This window comes from Salmo trutta, chromosome 25 (assembly GCF_901001165.1).
Source record: "Salmo trutta chromosome 25, fSalTru1.1, whole genome shotgun sequence".
Lineage (NCBI taxonomy): Eukaryota > Metazoa > Chordata > Actinopteri > Salmoniformes > Salmonidae > Salmo > Salmo trutta.
In genome coordinates, this window is record NC_042981.1 from 30,635,120 (window position 1) to 30,655,029 (window position 19,910).

The 19,910-nt window shown below is 41.0% G+C and overlaps 1 protein-coding gene across 5 annotated transcripts; it reads left to right on the top strand.

The window, feature by feature from the left end:
* Window positions 1-1,836: 1,836 nt before the first annotated feature.
* Window positions 1,837-19,910, top strand: LOC115162384 (apoptosis regulatory protein Siva). Of its 5 annotated transcripts, XR_003869532.1 has the most exons (5): window positions 1,837-2,044; window positions 14,843-15,025; window positions 18,620-18,773; window positions 19,039-19,218; window positions 19,682-19,910. XR_003869532.1 is itself a non-coding variant. In XM_029713633.1 (4 exons), the coding sequence occupies exons 1-4, from the start codon at window positions 1,891-1,893 to the stop codon at window positions 19,040-19,042; spliced, it is 495 nt and encodes a 164-aa protein (XP_029569493.1). In that variant the 5' UTR covers window positions 1,837-1,890; the 3' UTR covers window positions 19,043-19,910. The 5 variants fall into 5 exon arrangements, 4 of the variants coding, with proteins under 4 accessions (XP_029569493.1, XP_029569492.1, XP_029569494.1 ...); XM_029713633.1 differs by having other exon boundaries at window positions 19,039-19,910; XM_029713632.1 differs by lacking the exon at window positions 19,039-19,218.

Genomic DNA, 19,910 nt, shown 5'->3' on the forward strand with positions numbered 1-19,910 from the left:
TTCAACCTCTCTTTTGTATCGTCTGAGATACCTAAAGATTGGAAAGCTGCCGTGGTCATCACCCTCTTCAAAGGGGGAGACACTCTAGACCCAAACTGTTACAGACCTATATCTATCCTACCCTGCCTTTCTAAAGCCTTCGAAAGCCAAGTTAACAAACAGATCACCGACCATTTCGAATCCCATCATACTTCGCTATGCAATCTGGTTTCTGAGCTGGTCATGGGTGCACCTCAGCCACGCTCAAGGTCCTAAACAATATCATAACCGCCATCGATAAAAGACAATACTGTGCAGCCTTATTCATCGACCTGGCCAAGGCTTTCGATTCTGTCAATCACCACATTCTTATCGGCCGACTCAACAACCTTGGTTTCTCAAATGACTGCCTCGCCTCGTTCACCAACTACTTCTCAGATAGAGTTCAGTGTGTCAAATCGGAGGGCCTGTTGTCTGGACGTCTGGCAGTCTCTTTGGGGGTGCCACAGGGTTCAATTCTCGGGACGACTTTTTTCTCTGTATACATCAATGATGTCGCTCTTGCTGCTGGTGATTCTCTGATCCACCTCTATGCAGACGACACCATTCTGTATACTTCTGGCCCTTCTTTGGACACTGTGTTAACAAACCTCCAGACGAGTTTCAATGCCATACAACACTCCTTCCGTGGCCTCCAACTGCTCTTAAATGCAAGTAAAACTAAATGCATGCTCTTCAACTGATCGCTGCCCGCACCCGCCCGCCCGCCCATCTACCATCACTACTCTGGACGGTTCTGACTTAGAATATGTGGACAACAACAAATACCTAGGTGTCAGGTTAGACTGTAAACTCTCCTTCCAGACTCACATTAAGCATCTCCAATCCAAAATGAAATCTAGAATCGGCTTCCTATTTCGCAACAAAGCGTCCTTCACTCATGCTGCCAAACATACCCTCCTAAAACTGACTATCCTACCGATCCTTGACTTCGGCGATGTCATTTATAAAATAGCCTCCAACACTCTACTCAGCAAATTGGATGCAGTCTATCACAGTGCCATCCGTTTTGTCACCAAAGCCCCATATACTACCCACCACTGTGACCTGTATGTTCTCGTTGGCTGGCCCTCGCTTCATATTCATTGCCAAACCCACTGGCTCCAGGTCATCTATAAGTCGTTGCTAGGTAAAGCCCCGCCTTATCTCAGCTCACTGGTCACCATAGCAGCACCCACCCGTAGCACGCGCTCCAGCAGGTATATTTCACTAGTCACCCCCAATGCCAACTCCTCATTCGCCTGCCTTTCCTTCCAGTTCTCTGCTGCCAAAGACTGGAACTAATTGCAAAAATCACTGAAGCTGGAGACTTATATCTCCCTCACTAACTTTAAGCATCAGCTGTCAGAGCAGCTTACCGATCATTGCACCTGTACACAGCCCATCTGTAAATAGCCCACCCAACTACCCCATCCCCATACTGTTATGTTTTATTTTTTGCTCCTTTGCACCCCAGTATCTCTACTTGCACATTCATCGTCTGCACATCTATCACTCGAGTGTTTAATTGCTCAATTGTAATTATTTCGCCACTATGGCCTATTTATTGCCTTACCTCCCTAATCTTACTACATTTGCACACAGTGTATATAGACTTTTCTATTGTGTTATTGACTGTACGTTTGTTTATCCAATGTGTTGCGTTGTTTGTGTCGCATTGCTTTGCTCTTGGCCAGGTCGCAGTTGTAAATGAGAACTTGTTCTCAACTGGCCTACCTGGTTAAATAAAATAATAAAAACACGTGGTTTGAGTAATGGAAATAAAACAGTCACGTGATAAGAGATCAATGATCGGATTGGTTAGTTCGCGCGCTAGTGAGTATTTTTCCGGCGTTGCTCCGCAAGCTTGTTATGTTTGGATGCACGTTTCTTCCCCCCCAAAAAATGTCTAAAAGATCTTATCCTTTCGCTGAATCTTTCTCATCGCAGCATAAATTTCACATTGGACAAAAGGAGTTGAATAATCGCGGCGTATACGGGGACAAGTATAGACAAGAAATCTACGGTAAGGTTTGCTGTCTGAAATAACTGGCTGGCTGTTCGCTAACCCTACTCCGTGTGCTGTTGTTTAGCTAGTGGTAAAAACTAGCTAGCTAACGTTAGCTAGGTAGGTTACAACAGCTAAATACCTACACCAAATGTTAATGTCCTTTTTATTACTTGATAATTTAGCTAGGTGGCTATATCCACCCACGACAGGCATTACATGTAGCTTGTTTTAGCCTTTGACTATTTCCAGGTAACGTTAGCCAAAAACGTTACAGAAATATACTGTACCGAACAAAACTATAAACGCAACAATTTCACTTTTTTTGTTAGTTACAGTTCATATAAGTAATCTATGTATTTCACATAACTGGGTAAGGGCGCAGCAATGGGTGGTCCTGAGAGGGCATCGGCCCACCCACTTGGGACCCAGACCCAACCAACCAAATTCTCTAAAATGGTATTGTAGGGGCTTATGGTAGAGAAATTAACATTCAATTCTCTGGCAACAGCTCTGTTTGACATCCCTGCAGTCAGGATGCCAATTGTATGCTCCCTCAACGTGAGACATCTGTGGTATTGTGATGTGTGACAAAACTGCACATTTTAGAGTGGCCTTTTATTGTCCCCTGCACAAGGTGCACCTGTGTAATGATCGCACTGTTTAATCAGCTTCTTGATATGCTACACCTGTCACGTGGATGGATTATCTTGACAAAGGATAAAATGCTAACTAACGGATGTAAATATGTTTGTACACATTTTTAGGGAAATAAGCTTTTGTGTGTGTGTGTGACGCTAGCTTGCTACTATGGATGTTTGATTTTGCCTAGCTATGCGTTCTAGCTAGTTATTATTAAAAATAAATGTAAAAATGTTATGATAGGGAGTTGGGAATCAACATTTCTTTCATTCTGGTGTTATACTTTGTATTGCTGATCTTATTTTTAAGCGATTGGAAAAGGTCCGAAGGGTCACGGACAGGTCAATATGAATCCCTTGTCAATGTAATCACCTGTCAGGATTCAACATGTTTTGTCCAATATCTTAAAAGATAGGGTGGTCATATTGTCATGACAGTTTCAGGGCTGATGTAGAACACAGATGATTCAAATGAAAGAACAATTTATTAAATTAATATGCAAATCAGGCAGTACGGGATACATCATTAGAGTAATTTAAGACCAATTTAAAGTAGGGTGGTAAATGATAACATCTTCATGCTATATGCTAAACTGATTTTAACAATTTATGAAATTAGGAAACATTAATACTACTGTATGCAAATTAGATATGTAATATCTTAATACGTTTTAAGAATTTAAAAAAATTAACTCATTCATTTAAAGTTAGGTTGTCATATTGTTAATACAGTGGGGGGGAAAGTATTTGATCCCCTGCTGATTTTGTACATTTGCCCACTTACAAAGAAATGATCAGTCTATAATTTTAATAGTAGGTGTATTTGAACAGTGAGAGACAGAATAACAACAAAAAAATCCAGAAAAACGCATGTCAAAATTTGTATACAATTATTTGCATTTTATTGAGGGAATTAAGTATTTGACCCCTCTGCAAAACATGACTTAGTACTTGGTGGCAAAACCCTTTTTGGCAATCACAGAGGTCAGACGTTTCTTGTAGTTGGCCACTAGGTTTGCACACATCTCAGGAGGGATTTTGTCCCACTCCTCTTTGCAGATCTTCTCCAAGTCATTAAGGTTTCGAGGCTGACGTTTGGCAACTCGAACCTTCAGCTCCCTCCACAGATTTTCTATGGGATTAAGGTCTAGAGACTGGCTAGGCCACTCCAGGACCTTAATATGCTTCTTTTTGAGCCACTCCTTTGTTGCCTTGGCCGTGTGTTTTGGGTCATTGTCATGCTGGAATACCCATCCACGACCCATTTTCAATGCCCTGGCTGAGGGAAAGAGGTTCTCACCCAAGATTTGACGGTACATGGCTCCGTCCATCGTCCCTTTGATGCGGTGAAGTTGTCCTGTCCCCTTAGCAGAAAAAGACCCCCAAAGCATGTTTCCACCTCCATGTTTGAGGGTGGAGATGGTGTTCTCGGGGTCATAGGCAGCATTCCTCCTCCTCCAAACACGGCGGGTTGAGTTGATGTCAAAGAGCTCCATTTTGGTCTCATCTGACCACAACACTTTCACCAGTTGGCCTCTGAGTCATTCAGATGTTCATTGGCAAACTTCAGATGGGCATGTATATGTATTCTTGAGCAGGGGGACCTTGCGGGCGCTGCATGATTTCAGTCCTTCACGGCGTAGTGTGTTACCAATTGTTTTCTTGGTGACTATGGTCCCAGCTGCCTTGAGATCATTGACAACATCCTCCTGTGTAGTTCTGGGCTGATTCCTCACCGTTCTCATGGTCATTGCAAGTCCACGAGGTGAGATCTTGCATGGAGCCCCAGGCCAAGGGAGATTGACAGGTCTTTTGTGTTTGTTCCATTTGCGGATAATCTCACCAACTGTTGTCACCTTCTCACCAAGCTGCTTGGCGATGGTATTGTAGCCCATTCCAGCCTTGTGTAGGTCTACAATCTTGTCCCTGACATCCTTGGAGAGCTATTTGGTCTTGGCCATGGTGGAGAGTTTGGAATCTGATTGATTGCTTCTGTGGACAGGTGTCTTTTTTTTACAGGTAACAAGCTGCGGTTAGGAGCACTCCCTTTAACCTGTTATGGCTAGGGGGCAGTATTTTCACGGCCGGATAAAAAACGTACCCGATTTAATCTGATTATTACTCCTGCCCAGAAACTAGAATATGCATATAATTATTGGCTTTGGATAGAAAACACCCTAAAGTTTCTAAAACTGTTTGAATGGTGTCTGTGAGTATAACAGAACTCATATGGCAGGCAAAAACCTGAGAAGATTCCAAACAGGAAGTACCCTCTCTGACCATTCCTTGAGCTTCTTGGCTCTGTTTATTGAAAACTTAGGATCTTTGCTGTAACGTGACACTTCCTATGGCTCCCATAGGCTCTCAGAACCTGGGAAAAAGCTGAATGATGTAATTCCAGCCGCTGGCTGAAAAACATTAGCGCCTTTGGTAAGTGCTCTATCAGAGTGAGGCTCGTGCACGAGGGGATCCCATGTTTTTATTTTCTCTCTCTTTGAACGTAAACACGCTTTCCCGGTCGGAATATTATCGCTTTTTTTACGAGAAAAATGGCATAAAAATTGATTTTAAATAGCAGTTGACATGCTTCGAAGTACGGTAATGGAATATTTAGAAATTGTTTGTCACGAAACGCGTCGGGCGCGTAACCCTTATTTACCCTTTCGGATAGTGTCTTGAACGCACAAACAAAACGCCGCTATTTGGATGTAACTATGGATTATTTGGGACCAAACCAACATTTGTTATTGAAGTAGAAGTCCTGGGAGTGCATTCTGACGAAGAACAGCAAAGGTAATAACATTTTTCTTATAGTAAATCTGACTTTGGTGAGTGCTAAACTTGGTGGGTGTGTAAATAGCTAGCCCTGTGATGCCGGGCTATCTACTTAGAATATTGCAAAATGTGCTTTCACCGAAAAGCTATTTTAAAATCGGACATAGCGAGTGCATAGAGGAGTTCTGTATCTATAATTCTTAAAATAATGTTTTTTGTGAACGTTTATCGTGAGTAATTTAGTAAATTCACCGGAAGTTTGCGGGGGTATGCTAGTTCTGAACGTCACATGCCAATGTAAAAAGCTGTTTTGAACAAAACATGCATGTATTGTATAACAATGTCCTAGGGGTGTCATCTGATGAAGATCATCAAAGGTTAGTGCTGCATTTAGCTGTGGTTTGGATTTATGTGACATTATATACTAGCTTGAAAAATGGGTGTCTGATTATTTCTGGCTGGGTACTCTGCTGACATAATCTAATGTTTTGCTTTCGTTGTAAAGCCTTTTTGAAATCGGACAGTGTGGTTAAAGGAGAGTCTTGTCTTTAAAATGGTGTAAAATAGTCATATGTTTGAAAAATGGAAATTTTTGTATTTTTGAGGAATTTGTAATTCGCGCCACACCCATCATTGGCTATTGGAGCAGGTGTTCCGCTAGCGGAAGGTCTAGATGTAAGAGGTTAAGAGTGTGCTCCTAATCTCAGCTTGTTACCTGTATAAAAGACACCTGGGAGCCAGAAATCTTTCTGATTGAGAGGGGGTCAAATGCTTATTTCCCTCATTAAAATGCAAATCAATTTATAACATTTTTGACATGCGTTTTTCTGGATTTTTGTCATTCTGTCTCTCACTGTTCAAAGAAACCTACCATTAAAATTATAGACTGATCCTTTCTTTGTCAGTGGTCGAACGTACAAAATCAGCAGGGGATCAAATACTTTTTTCCCCCACTGTATATATTGATGTTTTATGCAGAACTGGGAGTCTACACTGAGCAGTAAGGTGCCACGCATACACAAAAAGATGGGTTCCTATTTATCAGTTATGTTGTATTTAGTAGCCCAACTGATTAGGAATAGAGTGCCAAATAAGTCTAACATAGCGTACTTCTAAGGTAGGCCTACGCCCGAGTTGGGTTAGGTTGTAATGTTATTTTTAGGGATGCACAATATATCAACATATCGGAATCGGATGATATTAGCTAAAAATGCCAACATCGGTGTCGGCCCGATGTCTAGTTTAACGCCGATGTGCAAAACCAATGTCAAAGCTGACATATCTACGTTATATAGGTATGCACATGATGTAATGACAACGTGTATAATGTTGCGCTACACGTGCAACACAGCATTTCTATCCTAGCCCACAATGTCTGCTGTGTGAATCGAGCAGTCATTTGAAAGAGTAATACAATTTCAGCGAGACAACTCAAAGGCAAAATCCATTAATGCCAAGATAATGGAATTCATTGCCCGTGACAATCAACCGTTACCTGTCGTGGGTGATGTTGGCTTTTGTGACTGGTTGAGCACCGGTACACACTACTAAGTGCGCTATTTTTCAGATGTTGCCCTACCGGAGTTACACAGTAATAGCGTCACTGCTATTAGCTTCACAACATACTATGGAACGCCGTTTGAGTCTTAGTGTTAATTGAAATATATATTTTTTGACACAATTTGACACGTTAAATAAGCTTTTCATTTGACACATCATATAACAGTTATGTTATAGAATGTTGTATGTTTTGAATTTGCACGTGCAAGCCAAGCGCTATCAGTAGCACTGTCAAAGCTGTACAAAAAAGTATGCAAACACCGGCCACGAACGATGTGTTTACAATACCGTGCTGGTAATAAACCATTTGTTTGACTGCAACATCTGGGTAGCTAGCAAGCTTTAGCTTGGTACCTAGCTAGCACCAATACAACCAGCCTGAAAACAATGACCAGTACTTATTTTCATTATACTTAGCAATGATTTCAAATTTAATTTGTCACATGGCCAAATACAACAAGTGTAGACTTCACTGTGAATTGGTTACTTACAAGCCCTTAACACAACAGTGCTGTTCAAGAAGCGGTAAGAATCTTTACCAAGTAAACTAAAATGTAAAAAGTAGCACAATAACGATGCTATATACAGGGGGCACCGGTACCGAGTCAGTGTGCGGTGGTACAGGTTAGTTAAGGTAATTTGTATATGTAGGTGGGGGTGAAGTGACTGTGCATAGATAATGAACAGCGGGTAGCAGCTGGAATCCTTGTGAGGAAGTATTAGCTAGGTAGCCACTTGTTGTTCGCCTATTAAAATTCAACTTCAGTTCATGAAAATAAATAGCCAGCTACTTAACCCTGTTTCCCAAAGCTAACAGCCAGCTAGCTTCATCTGGCTAGTGACGCTCGACCGGGTTGTGTTGTGAAGCTAGCCACAATAAGGATTAGGCACAGTAGTGGAATTTGCGGTTTGCCTTCAAAATAAAAGTACCTCTTTTGAAAGTGACGCAGAAGGTTACAGTTGGTGGAATCATGCCATATTTAGACTATATAATATTACTCAAGGTTGGAATGTGAAGCAATGAAATGGGGTATCAGTCTACTCGATGACACCCACAGAACACCAAATCAAATGTATTTATATAGCCCTTCTTACATCAGCTGATATCTCAAAGTGCTGTACAGAAACCCAGCCTAAAACCCCAAACAGCAAGCAATGTAGGTGTAGAAGCACGGTGGCTAGGAAAAACTCCCTAGAAAGGCCAAAACCTAGAGAGGAACCAGGCTATGAGGGGTGGCCAGTCCTCTTCTGGCTGTGCTGGGGTGGAGATTATAACAGCACATGGCCTAGATGTTCATAAATGACCAGCATGGTATAATAATAATAATAATAATAATAATAATAATAATAATAATAATAATAATAATAATAATAATAATAATAATAATAATAATAGTTGTTGAGGGTGCAACAAGTCAGTAACACAAGAGTCAGTTGTCTTTTTCATAGCCAATCTTTGAGAGTATCTCTACCGCTCCTGCTGTCTCGAGAGAGTTGAGAGAGTTGAGAGAGAGAGAATATCCCAGTGGAAAGCGGGGAAACCGGCCAGGCAGAGACAGCAAGGGCGGTTTGTTGCGCCAGCCTTTTCGTTCACCTTCACACCCCTGGGCCAGACTACACTTAATCATAGGACCTACTGAAGAGATGTGTCTTCAGTAAAGACTTGAAGGTTGAGTCTGCGTCTCTCACATGGGTAGGCAGACTATTTCATAAAAATGGAGCTCTATAGGAGAAAGCCCTGCCTCCAGCTGTTTGCTTAGAAATTCTAAAGAAGAGTTTACACAAATATTAGCGTTGTAACTCTTGTCGCGTGACTGTGAAATCACCTCCCCAGTCGGCCTATTGTGTGTATTGACATTCATATTGCACTGTACAGCGTTACCTAAGGATTGGGGATCAAGGAAATGGGCTATCAGTCTACTCAATACCCAAGATGTTTTTTCCCCAATGTCCTCCTCAGCTATCAGATTCCAAAACATCCACGCAGTATTGTTTTTCCTCAGGAATAGTGTTCAATACACACAGGTTGATGACAAATGTGGCTCAATTCAGTTGTTTCAGAGTCCCGCAATAAGAGCTACAACGCTAATGTTCTCTGGGTGTCACTGAGTAGACTAATACCCCATGTCATTGATCCATAATACATAGTTAAGGCTGTACAGTGAAATAAGTATGCCCCCAATGCAATTCTAAAGTATAATACATCCAGTGTGATTTCAACAGATTTTTGTCAAATTAACAAATTGTCTTTTGTTGATTTTTTTTTAAATTATATATATCTCCTCGTTTAGCATGATCTATTCAATTATGGCATAATTCTACTATTTGTATTACTGTCAATGACACTTATTTTGAAGGCTAACCGCAAAGTCCACTATTGTGGCTAATCCTTATCGTGGCTAGCTTCACATAGATGGCTCCCACCACCATTAATCAAATAAGAACTGTCTTATGACTTTTTTTTTTGATGATGATGACACCTAGCTATATAGTTAGCTAACTATAGCTACTGAAACATATGTTTTTGGGGAAGAACATTGTTTGCATCCATGAGCTAGCTAGCTTTTTTTCTGACCAGCACCGTAGGTGCGCGAGGCTACTTTACCAGCATCAAAGCGTACAGTTGAAGTTGGAAGTTTACATACACCTTAGCCAAATACATTTTAAACTCGGTTTTTTACAATTCCTGACATTAAATCCTAGTACAAATTCCCTGTCTTAGCTCAGTTAGGATCACCACTTTATTTTAAGAATGTGAAATGTCAGAATAATAGTAGAGAATTATTTATTTCAACTTATATTTCTTTCATCACATTCCCAGTGGGTCAGAAGTTTACATACACTCAATTAGTATTTGGTAGCATTGCCTTTAAATTGTTTAACTTGGGTCAAACGTTTTGGGTAGCCTTCCACAAGCGTCCCACAATAAGTTGGGTGAATTTTGTCCCATTCCTCCTGACAGAGCTGGTGTAACTGGGTCAGGTTTGTAGGCCTCCTTGCTCACCCACACTTTTTCAGTTCTGCCCACAAATTGTCTATAGGATTGAGGTCAGGGCTTAGTGATGGCCACTCTAATACCTTGACTTTGTTGTCCTTAAGCCATTTTGCCACAACTTTGGAAGTATGCTTGGGGTCATTGTCTATTTGGCAGACCCATTTGCGACCAAGCTTTAACTTCCTGACTGATGTCTTGAGATGTTGCTTCAATATATCCACAGAATTTTCCTGCCTCATGATGCCATCTATTTTGTGAAGTGCACCAGTCCCTCCTGCAGCAAAGCACCCCCACAACATGATGCTGCTTCTATCCAAATTACATGCATATTCTAGTTACTGGGCAGGAGTAGTAACCAGATTAAATCGGGTAAGTTTTTTTTATCCGGCCGTGCAAATACTGCCCACTATCCCCAACAGGTTAAGAACAAATTCTTAATTTCAATGACGACCTAGAAACAATGACGACTAGAAACAGTGGGTTAATCTGTCTGGGGTATGTGGGACGCTAGCGTCCCACCGGCGGAACACACTGCCAACAGCCAGTGAAATAGCAGGGTGCCAAATTCAAAACAACAATCTCATTCATATTTCTCAAACATACAACTATTTTTAAAGATGAACTTCTCGTTAATCCAACCACATTGTCTGATTTCAAAAAGGCTTTACAGCAAAAGCATAGCATTAGATTGTTAGGACAGCGCCTAGACAAGAGAAACCACACAGCCGTTTTCCAAGCAAGGAGAGGTGTCACAAAAAACAGAAATACAGCTAAAATGAATCACTAACCTTTGATCTTCATCAGATGGCACTCGTAGAACTTCATGTTACACAATACATGTATGTTTTGCTCGATAAAGTTAATATTTATATCAAACCCCCTTTTTTTTTTTTTTTTTTACTTTGGCGTGAAATGTTTTGCCTCCCAAAACTTCCGGTGAATGAGCACATCAATTTACAGAAATACTCATCATAAATGTTTAAAATATTACTGTTATTCAAAGAACTATAGATACACTTCTTGGGGCTATGTGGGACGTTAGGGTGCGCCACGGGTGGCACGCTATCAACAGCAGGTGCATTTCAAGAGCGGCAAATTTGAAACCAAATAAATGTCAAAATTCAAATTTTTCAAACATACAACTATCTGGCACCCTTTGAAAGATAAACATCTTCTTAATCTAACCACGTTTTCCGATTTCAAAAAGGTTTTACGGCGAAAGCATAAAGTTAGGTTATGTTAGGAGAGTACATTGACAATAGCTGTGTGTAGTGTATTGTCGATTCAAAGACAGGCGTCACCAAAACCATAAAATCAGCTAAAATTATGCACTAACCTTTTACAATCTCCATCAGATGACACTCCTAGGACATTATGTTAGACAATGCATGCCTTTTTAGTTCTATCAAGTTCATATTTATATCTAAAAACAGTGTCTTACTATGGCGTTGATGTTCAGGAAATCGTTTCCCTCCAATACCGGCAGTCAAGTCATGACAACAAAATAATTAATTAATATTAGAATACATTGGTAAAATATTATATTGTCATTCAAAGAATTATAGATTTACATCTCTTGAACGCAATGGACTTGCCAGATTTAAAATTAACCTTACTGGGAAATCACACTTTGCAATAATCTGAGCATTGCGCCAGAAAAATACGCATTGCGATACAGACTAACCGCCATGTTGGAGAGATCGAAAATACTATGTAAATAATCCATTACCTTTGATTCTCTTCATCAGATGTCACTTCCAAAGAATCCCAGGTCCATAACGAATGTAGTTTTGTTCAAAAAAGCTCATCATTTATGTCCAAAAACCTCCGTGTTGTAGCACATGATCTAAGCCAGCCGGACTTCACTTCAAGAACGGAAAAAATATATTTTAGTTCATTCAAATATGTCAAACGTTGTATCGCATAAATCATTAGGGCCTTTTTTAACCAGAACATGAATAAAATTCAAGGCGGACCATTGGGTTCTCTTTTAAAACGTTTCGGAATGAGAGTACCCACCATCAAATCGCGCGCCAGGTGTCTAATGGGCCATCGCCGTTCCAACGCTCTTCTTCAGTCAGATCTCACTGTAGAAGACTCAAAACACTTTGTAAAGGCTGGGGACATCTTGTGGAAGCAATAGGAAGTGCCAAAATATTCCTCCTTCCCTTTGTTTTTCAATGGTATAGGCTTAAAGTCAATTCAACACATCAGGTATCCACTTCCTGTCAGAATCTGTCTCAGGGTTTTGCCTGCCAAATGAGTTCTGTTATACTCACAGACACCATTCAAACAGTTTTTGAAACTTTAGGGTGTTTTCTATCCATATATAATAAGTATATGCATATTGTAGTTACTGGGTAGGATTAGTAACCAGATTAAATCGGGTACATTTTTTTTATCCAGCCGTGAAAATACTGCCCCCTATACCCTAACAGGTTAATGCAACCGCTGTGTCAGATTTTTAAAAAAAACTTACAGTGAAAGCACACTTTGCAATAATCTGATTACAGCGTTCAGACACGAAACCAAACCTGCCATTTTGGAGTCAACAAAACTCAGAAATAATATTATAAATATTCACTTACCTTTTGATCTTTGTCGGAATGCACTCCCAGGTATCCCAGTTTCCAAATAAATGTTCATTTGTTTCAATAACGTCCAAACACCTTTTTGTTCGGTCGAGTACTCCAAATGCGCTGTGCTCGCGCAATAAGTTCAGACGAAACGTCAAAAAAGTTATATTATAGTTTGTAGAAACATGTCAAACGATGTATAGAATCAATCTTTAGGATGTTTTTAAAATAAATGTTCCATAATATTCCAACCGGACAAGACCTTTGTCTTCAAAAAAGAAAAGGAACACAGCTTACTCTCACGTGTGTGCACGCCACTGAGCTCATGTCATTTTCTCACTTATTTACTTCCAGGAGCTCTTATTTTCTCCCTATTCACAGTAGAAGCATGAAACAACATTCTAGTGGAAGCTTTAGGAAGTGCAAAATGAACCCTAAGTCACTATATACTGTATAGGTAATCACTTAAACTACAACCTCAGATTTCCACACTTCCTGGTTGGATTTTTCTCAGGTTTTTGCCTGCCATATGAGTTGTTATACTCTCAGACATCATTCAAACAGTTTTAGAAACTTTAGAGTTTTCTATCCAAATCTACTAATAATATGCATATCCTACCTTCTGCGCCTGAGTAGCAGGCAGTTTACTACGGGCACGCCTTTCATCCGGACGTCAAAATACTGCCCCCTACCCTAGAGAAGTTAACTGCCTTGTTCAGGGGCAGAACGTCAGATTTTTACCGTGTCAGCTCGGGGATTCGATCTTGCAACCTTTCCGTTACTAGTCCAACGCTCTAGCCACTAGGCTGCCTGCTGGCCCATGCAGTGCCTCAGACCGCTGCGTGTGTGTGTTTACTATTTAACTGTACTAGAATGCTTAAGGCCGGTAACATTTTAAGTATCGTATTTTTTTGGGCGAGGAAATCACTAGTTATGATGAGTTACTCTTGTGATGGGAGGACGAACTGCAATTTTTCCAGCAAACAATTAGCCTAGTCTCAGGAGCGGGCTAGGCAGATGGGACACATTTTCAGTTCACTGGTATTTATGCTTTTATTGTTTGTAGAACTGTAGCCACTGAGTTCTGTTACTTTTCACTTGAAAGAATAAAACCAATCACACAATTCGCCGCTGGCACAATAAAGCCAATGCTGCGCAGCGCTCCCTGTTGCCCACACAGCTCGCAAGCTAGCACTTGTCGTGGAAATGGGGTTGGCGGAACGTGAATTTGGACCAATCCCTGACAAACCATGCATCACAATGTAGCTATGAAACTACTTTGTAACCATTTTTTTCCCCCGCGTCTCTGATAGAAAAAATGCAATGACGGAGCCGAACGAAATGTTTTACCTTATACTTCAGTCAAAGGACATCCGATGACCGTGAAACACCCTCAGGACTTTCCAATACTCTGGTAGGTTGAGGAATGCCTGCCGCGAAGCGCATATGAACACACTGATTTCGCAGGTTTCACAGAAAGGGCTGTCCCACAGTTGAAAGTTCTTAGCACGGCACTTGGTTTCCATTTTAACTCATATTGCGTAAATTTGTAGACATGGGTAAAAACTACCGTTTTCCATTGATTTATGTATTTTGACGACCCCGTTGATACTTAGTGAAAATAGATTTGTCTACTGCTGTTTTTTTGTAGAATTCTCGCATAGCGTCCATTGTTTGTCGCATCGCCTAACACCCTAATTATGGTGTTTAACTCTCACCTAGTCAGAAGGCCACTTCTGGGCATATTAAGACGTCAGCATGCTTCAGTTCTGCTGGCGCAGTGCTCGGCGACCCGAACGAGTGTGCTCGCATATCCCTGAAGACCTTCACTTGAAAAATGAGAAAGTGGCAGTAGTTCTCTTTATCTATTTTGAAACGCCATAACCAAAATAGTCAGAATTCATCTAAGATAAATCTGTCAATTTTGATGTTTTTGCAGAGAAGATGCAATTTTGCATCTGGCGAGGATGTTTGGTGCGGTAAGTGGGGGAAAAAATGTGCATGAGGACGAGTTGTCTCTCATTGAATGACAACAGGTAGTTTTTTATTGAAGAATCCCTACTGTTGACCAAGGGCGCGTAGACTTTGGCTACCGACTTCGGCATGCCTAGATTAAAACGTGTGCCCGACCACCTGAGAGAACCCTTGCCGAAGTCCAAAACATCAGAATATATGCACAAACTGTTCCAAACTGTTTCAGCTGGGAAAAATGCGGATGCCTTTACTGTCTACAATCTGCTGTTTGCTTATCTCTGACTCTCTCTTCCAGAAAAGACAAAGACCCTGCTCTTCAACGGTACCAAAGCTGTCATGGGGAAAATCTGGAATATAGATACGGAGAAGTGCTCAACGATACAGCCTTCGGGGCCAGGTGTGACACCTGACGGGAGCCGGACACTACTGAGGGGACAGACACTGATTGGACAGGATGGCAGACTTCCACCTGTCCAAGGTAATCTTCTCAGGTGAATTGCAACCTTTACTCACATCTGAGAATGGGCTGAAGGGAAACCATTCCAGTCAGAATTGAAATCACCATTCTGACTTCAATTCAGAAAATGATAACTCTTTAGTACAGGGGTGTCAAACTAATTTCATGAAGGGCAGAGTGTCTGCTGGTTTCAGTAGTTGCCCGCCGATTAGTGCGTTAGGGGCGGTGCCTCACTTGTGATTGGTCAAATGTATAATAAAAATGATATACGTGTGCGCAACACACAGTTGAAGTCGGAAGTTTACATACACCTTAGCCAAATATATTTAAGCTCAGTTTCACAATTCCTGACATTTAATTCTAGTAAAAATTCCCTGGCTTAGGTAAATTAGGATCACCACTTTATTTTAAGAATGTGAAATGTCAGAATAATAGTAGATAATTATTTATTTCAGCTTTTATTTCTTTTGTCACATTCCTAGTGGGTCAGAAGTTTACATACACTCAATTAGTATTTGGTAGCATTGCCTTTCAATTGTTTAACTTGGGTCAAATGTTTTGGGTAGCCTTCCACAAGCTTCCCACAATATGTTGGGTGAATTTTGTCCCATTCCTCCTGACAGAGCTGGTGTAACTGAGTCAGGTTTGTAGGCCTCCTTGCTCACGCGCTTTTTTGTTTTTGTTTTGTTCTACCCAGAAATGTTCTATGGGATTGAGGTCAGGGCTTTGTTGTCCTTAAGCCATTTTGCCACAACTTTGGAAGTATGCTTGGGGTCATTGTCCATTTGGAAGACCCATTTGCGACCAAGATTTAACTTCCTGACTGATGTCTTGAGATGTTGCGTCAATATATCCACACAATTTTCCTGCCTCATGATGCCATCTATTTTGTGAAGTGCACCAGTCCCTCCTGCAGCAAAGCACCCCCACAACATGATGCTGCCACCCCCGTGCTTCACAGTTGGGAAGCCTTGCAAGCCTCGCCCATTTTCCTCCAAACATAATGCTGGTCATTATGGCCAAACGGCTCTATTTTTGTTTCATCAGACCAGAGGACATTTCTCAAAAAATGTACGATATTTGTCCGCATTTGCAGTTGCAAACCGTAGTCTGGCTTTGCTGTTCTGGGATTGTTTTGCACTAAAGTATGTTCATCTCTAGGAGACAGAACGCGTCTCCTTCCTGAGCGGTGTGACGACTGCGTGGTCCCATGGTGTTTATACTTGCGTACTATTGTTTGAAGGTAGGCCTTGAAATGCATCCACAGGTACACTTCCATTTGACTCAAATGATGTCAATTAGCCTATCAGAAGCTTCTAAAGCCATGACATCTATTACGAATCCCTTTGGCCCAGCAGTCTAGGGGGGATGGATACGAGACCCGTAACATAAATCATGCAAATTATAATAGTGATAAAGAACAGTGAGAACCAAAAACCACAGACAAATGAAATCTACCGTCAAACTCAAAAGGTTTATTTTAAACACACAGTAAAGGGGTGTGAGAAAAGGGGCTGAGCTGGACCCAAGCAAAGAAACAAAAATAAAAGAAAACACCTCTAAGCTAGACTAGCCTATTTCAAGAACGGCTAACTAACCAAAAATACAGTGGGTGGTCCGCCCAGTTCTAACTAGGGTACTTAGACAAAGTATTCCTACGGGTAATGTATGCCCATGGGCGACTTGTCTTAGTACCCCCTTTTCCCACCAAACAAACAGTCAACACTAACAAAATAATACTCACAGGTGGGATGGACAAAGTGACATGTAGTTGCAAAACAAAAGAGATCAATACAGAGATGTAGCGTTAGGGACACAGAGAGAGAGATTGAGAGAATGAACACAAAGATTGATCTGGGGAGAAAACAACTGACTGGGTTTTTAAACCAAGGGAAAGGGGATGTAATTGGTTGAGGGAAAAGGAACAGGTGTCTTCTGTTTGGGGACTGATTGATGATTGTCACCTGTGAGGGGAGAGAAACGAAACACATACAAGATACATACAGGATACCTGTATCTGTAACATCATTTTCTGGAATTTTCCAAGCTATTTAAAGGCACAGTCAACTTAGTGTATGTAAACTTCTGACCCACTGGAATTGTGATAGTGTATAATAAGTGAAATAATCTGTCTGTAAACAATTGTTGGAAAAATTACTTGTCATGCACAAAGTAGACAGTTTGTTAACAAGACATTTGTGGAGTGGTTGAAAAACAAGTTTTAATGACTCCAACCTAAGTGTACGTAAACTTTTGACTTCAACTGTAAATTCGAACAGCACAAAGTAAATGGACCATCCTGGGGCGCTCAAATGTGCGCCCGTTCAGTCAGAACTTCTGGGTCTGCTCTCCCTCCCAATTTGTCTCTTGCACCAGATGGCTTACTGACGTGAGACTTGATCTGCTCTATCAGTTACAGATGGCGCTAAAGTGAATTTTAATTAACTTGTAAATAAATAATCATAGCAGTTATGGTAGCCTGGGACCAGATAAGCCGGACAACTGCATCCAACAAGCGTTGAAGAACAGAGGGATACACTAGCTAGAACCATCTCAGGTCTGGTAGGACAAAAATCATGGATCATTTTGTTACCCCATATTGTTCATCAGGTTCTACTGTAGGTGACATGTTGTGTGGACTAAAACAGCATAAAATCAGGTCTATCACAAAGCATGATCAAATTAATTAGCCAGCTACAGTAATTTTGAGAAATGGTTTGGTTTACTTTTTTTTGTTGTCAAATTAACCAGTTATCTACCTTTTGATGAGCCGCTAGCTTGTTAGCTCCCATGCCAATTTCAAGTCTTTGTAAACTAATATCTAACTAACTCGGAAGTATGAATTTGTTTCAGTATCAAAGTTAACTGGCTAGCAGCGCATCATGCTTTGTGACATTGTTAGGTAGCTATCCCCAGTTAGATGTTTTCACATATGTATTTTTTTAGCCTTTATTTAACTAGGCAAGTCAGTTAAGAACAAATTCTTATTTACAATGACGGCCTACCCCGGCCAAACCATAAACCCGGATGACACTGGTCCAATTGTGCCTTAGCACGGCATCTCAGTGCTAAGGTATCTAGCACTGAGATGCCGTGCCTTAGACCGCTGTCAGCCACGGGCGCATCGGCAGGCATGTTACGTTCTCCCTGGTGTGTTCGTGACGTGAGCTGGCTGCTCGTTTTCATAGTGTACTCTGCTCAAAACAGTGGCAGCATGTGCAGAAGTGGTCATTTGGTTTTTGACATGCAAAAGTGAAATGGGTGTATTTATGCTGTTCAAATGCACAGATCACTTTTATATCTTCTCAAAAATACTCGCAGTAGTTTGAAAAGTTTTCATATTTCTGTCATGCTGCTTTGACAACTCCAACCACTTTGCGGCCACCACTGGCTAGTTATCTATTTCCTTTCAATTTGTGTCCAATTGAACTAAACAACCAGGTGAGGGGAGTTTCTAACTAATCGGTGACATTAATTGATCGATCAAGTACAAGGGATGAGTGTGAACCCAGCAGACACCTGGTCCTCTGTGTAATGAGTTTGACACCTTTGCTTTATGCCACGTTCAAGACAACTGGGAAATCTCTGACATCTGACTTTGTGTGGTTGTCTCAGGTGCTGTGCTGGTTTCAAAGGGGTGCTGTGTGTGTCAGAAGGCCCAGAGGACCAGGAGGCAGTGCTCCCAGTGTGACCGCCCAGCCTGTCCCTCCTGCATCCAGCAGTGCTCCAACTGCTCCAGCCCCTGTTGCTCTGTCTGCACCATCATCGAGTAAGTGACACTCTTTACCCTTCTCCTTTCATCCGATTTTACTCTGGTCAGAGTGAGCATCTCTTCTGAGTTGGGTAAAATCAGCAAGCAGAGCATCTACTGCTATTCCACTACCATAGTGTAATGACCTAAGGAAGTCCTACATTAAATCATGTCCAGAATAGATTGAGTTCTCGACTGAAATAAAACAGTTTATTCTCAACACTCTCACAGGATACTGTATGGCTGTAGCCTACGCCAAATAAATCTGTAATAAAATCAACAGGTAGCTCACTTTGTCAGGACATACAATAGACAGCATGGTCATATAACGGAACCTGCCGTGCCCAACCCTCTGCGGCTCAACCAACCAAGGACTCCTGGCACAAACATATCAGACATTCCTGTGGTTGGCAGACAGCAGGTTGACTGGCAGACTGGACCTTGCTAAACCCTGTGTAACTGGGTAAATGTGCACTGACAACCTATACAACAGAAAATATAACATGCATATAACTGTCTGAGGGTCTCTACAATACTGCCCAAACAAGAAAGAATGCAGTAACTGCTCATAGCGTGGAACTGAGAAAATGGCTTTTATTTACCTTGGTTTCACAGTAACTTTATACAGTTAATTATAACATGAACCCCATTTTATACAAAACACAATACAATCGAGGTAGGATACTTGTCCACATGACTAAGCATGTAGTCATTTTTGCTCAAATAAATAACACATTTTTGACCAATGAGCAGTTTCTGTCTTTTTGCTTGGTAGGGCAGAATAGTATGCAACATATATGATTAAGCAAGCAGTGCAGAGCACGTACATTGAGATGTAGCCTGTTTTTTATTTATTTATTTTTATTCCACTTTATTTTGCTTGTTACTCATTGTTTTCTCTGTATCCTCTTCTCCTTTTGTTACAGTGGCCAGTATGAGCAAGTACTGTGCTGCGGCTGCTCATCCTAATCAACAACAGGACATGGAGAAAATTTAAGCATTATGCTTGAATGTTTTAGTTGTAATTTTACATTAAATATTCTTAACTCTAAATTGTTATACATGTTTATGCATATTTTTTAAATTTTAACCATGATCCAACTGTATTTTTGTATATGTATTTTATGTTTGTGGAATAAATACTTGGACGCTTTA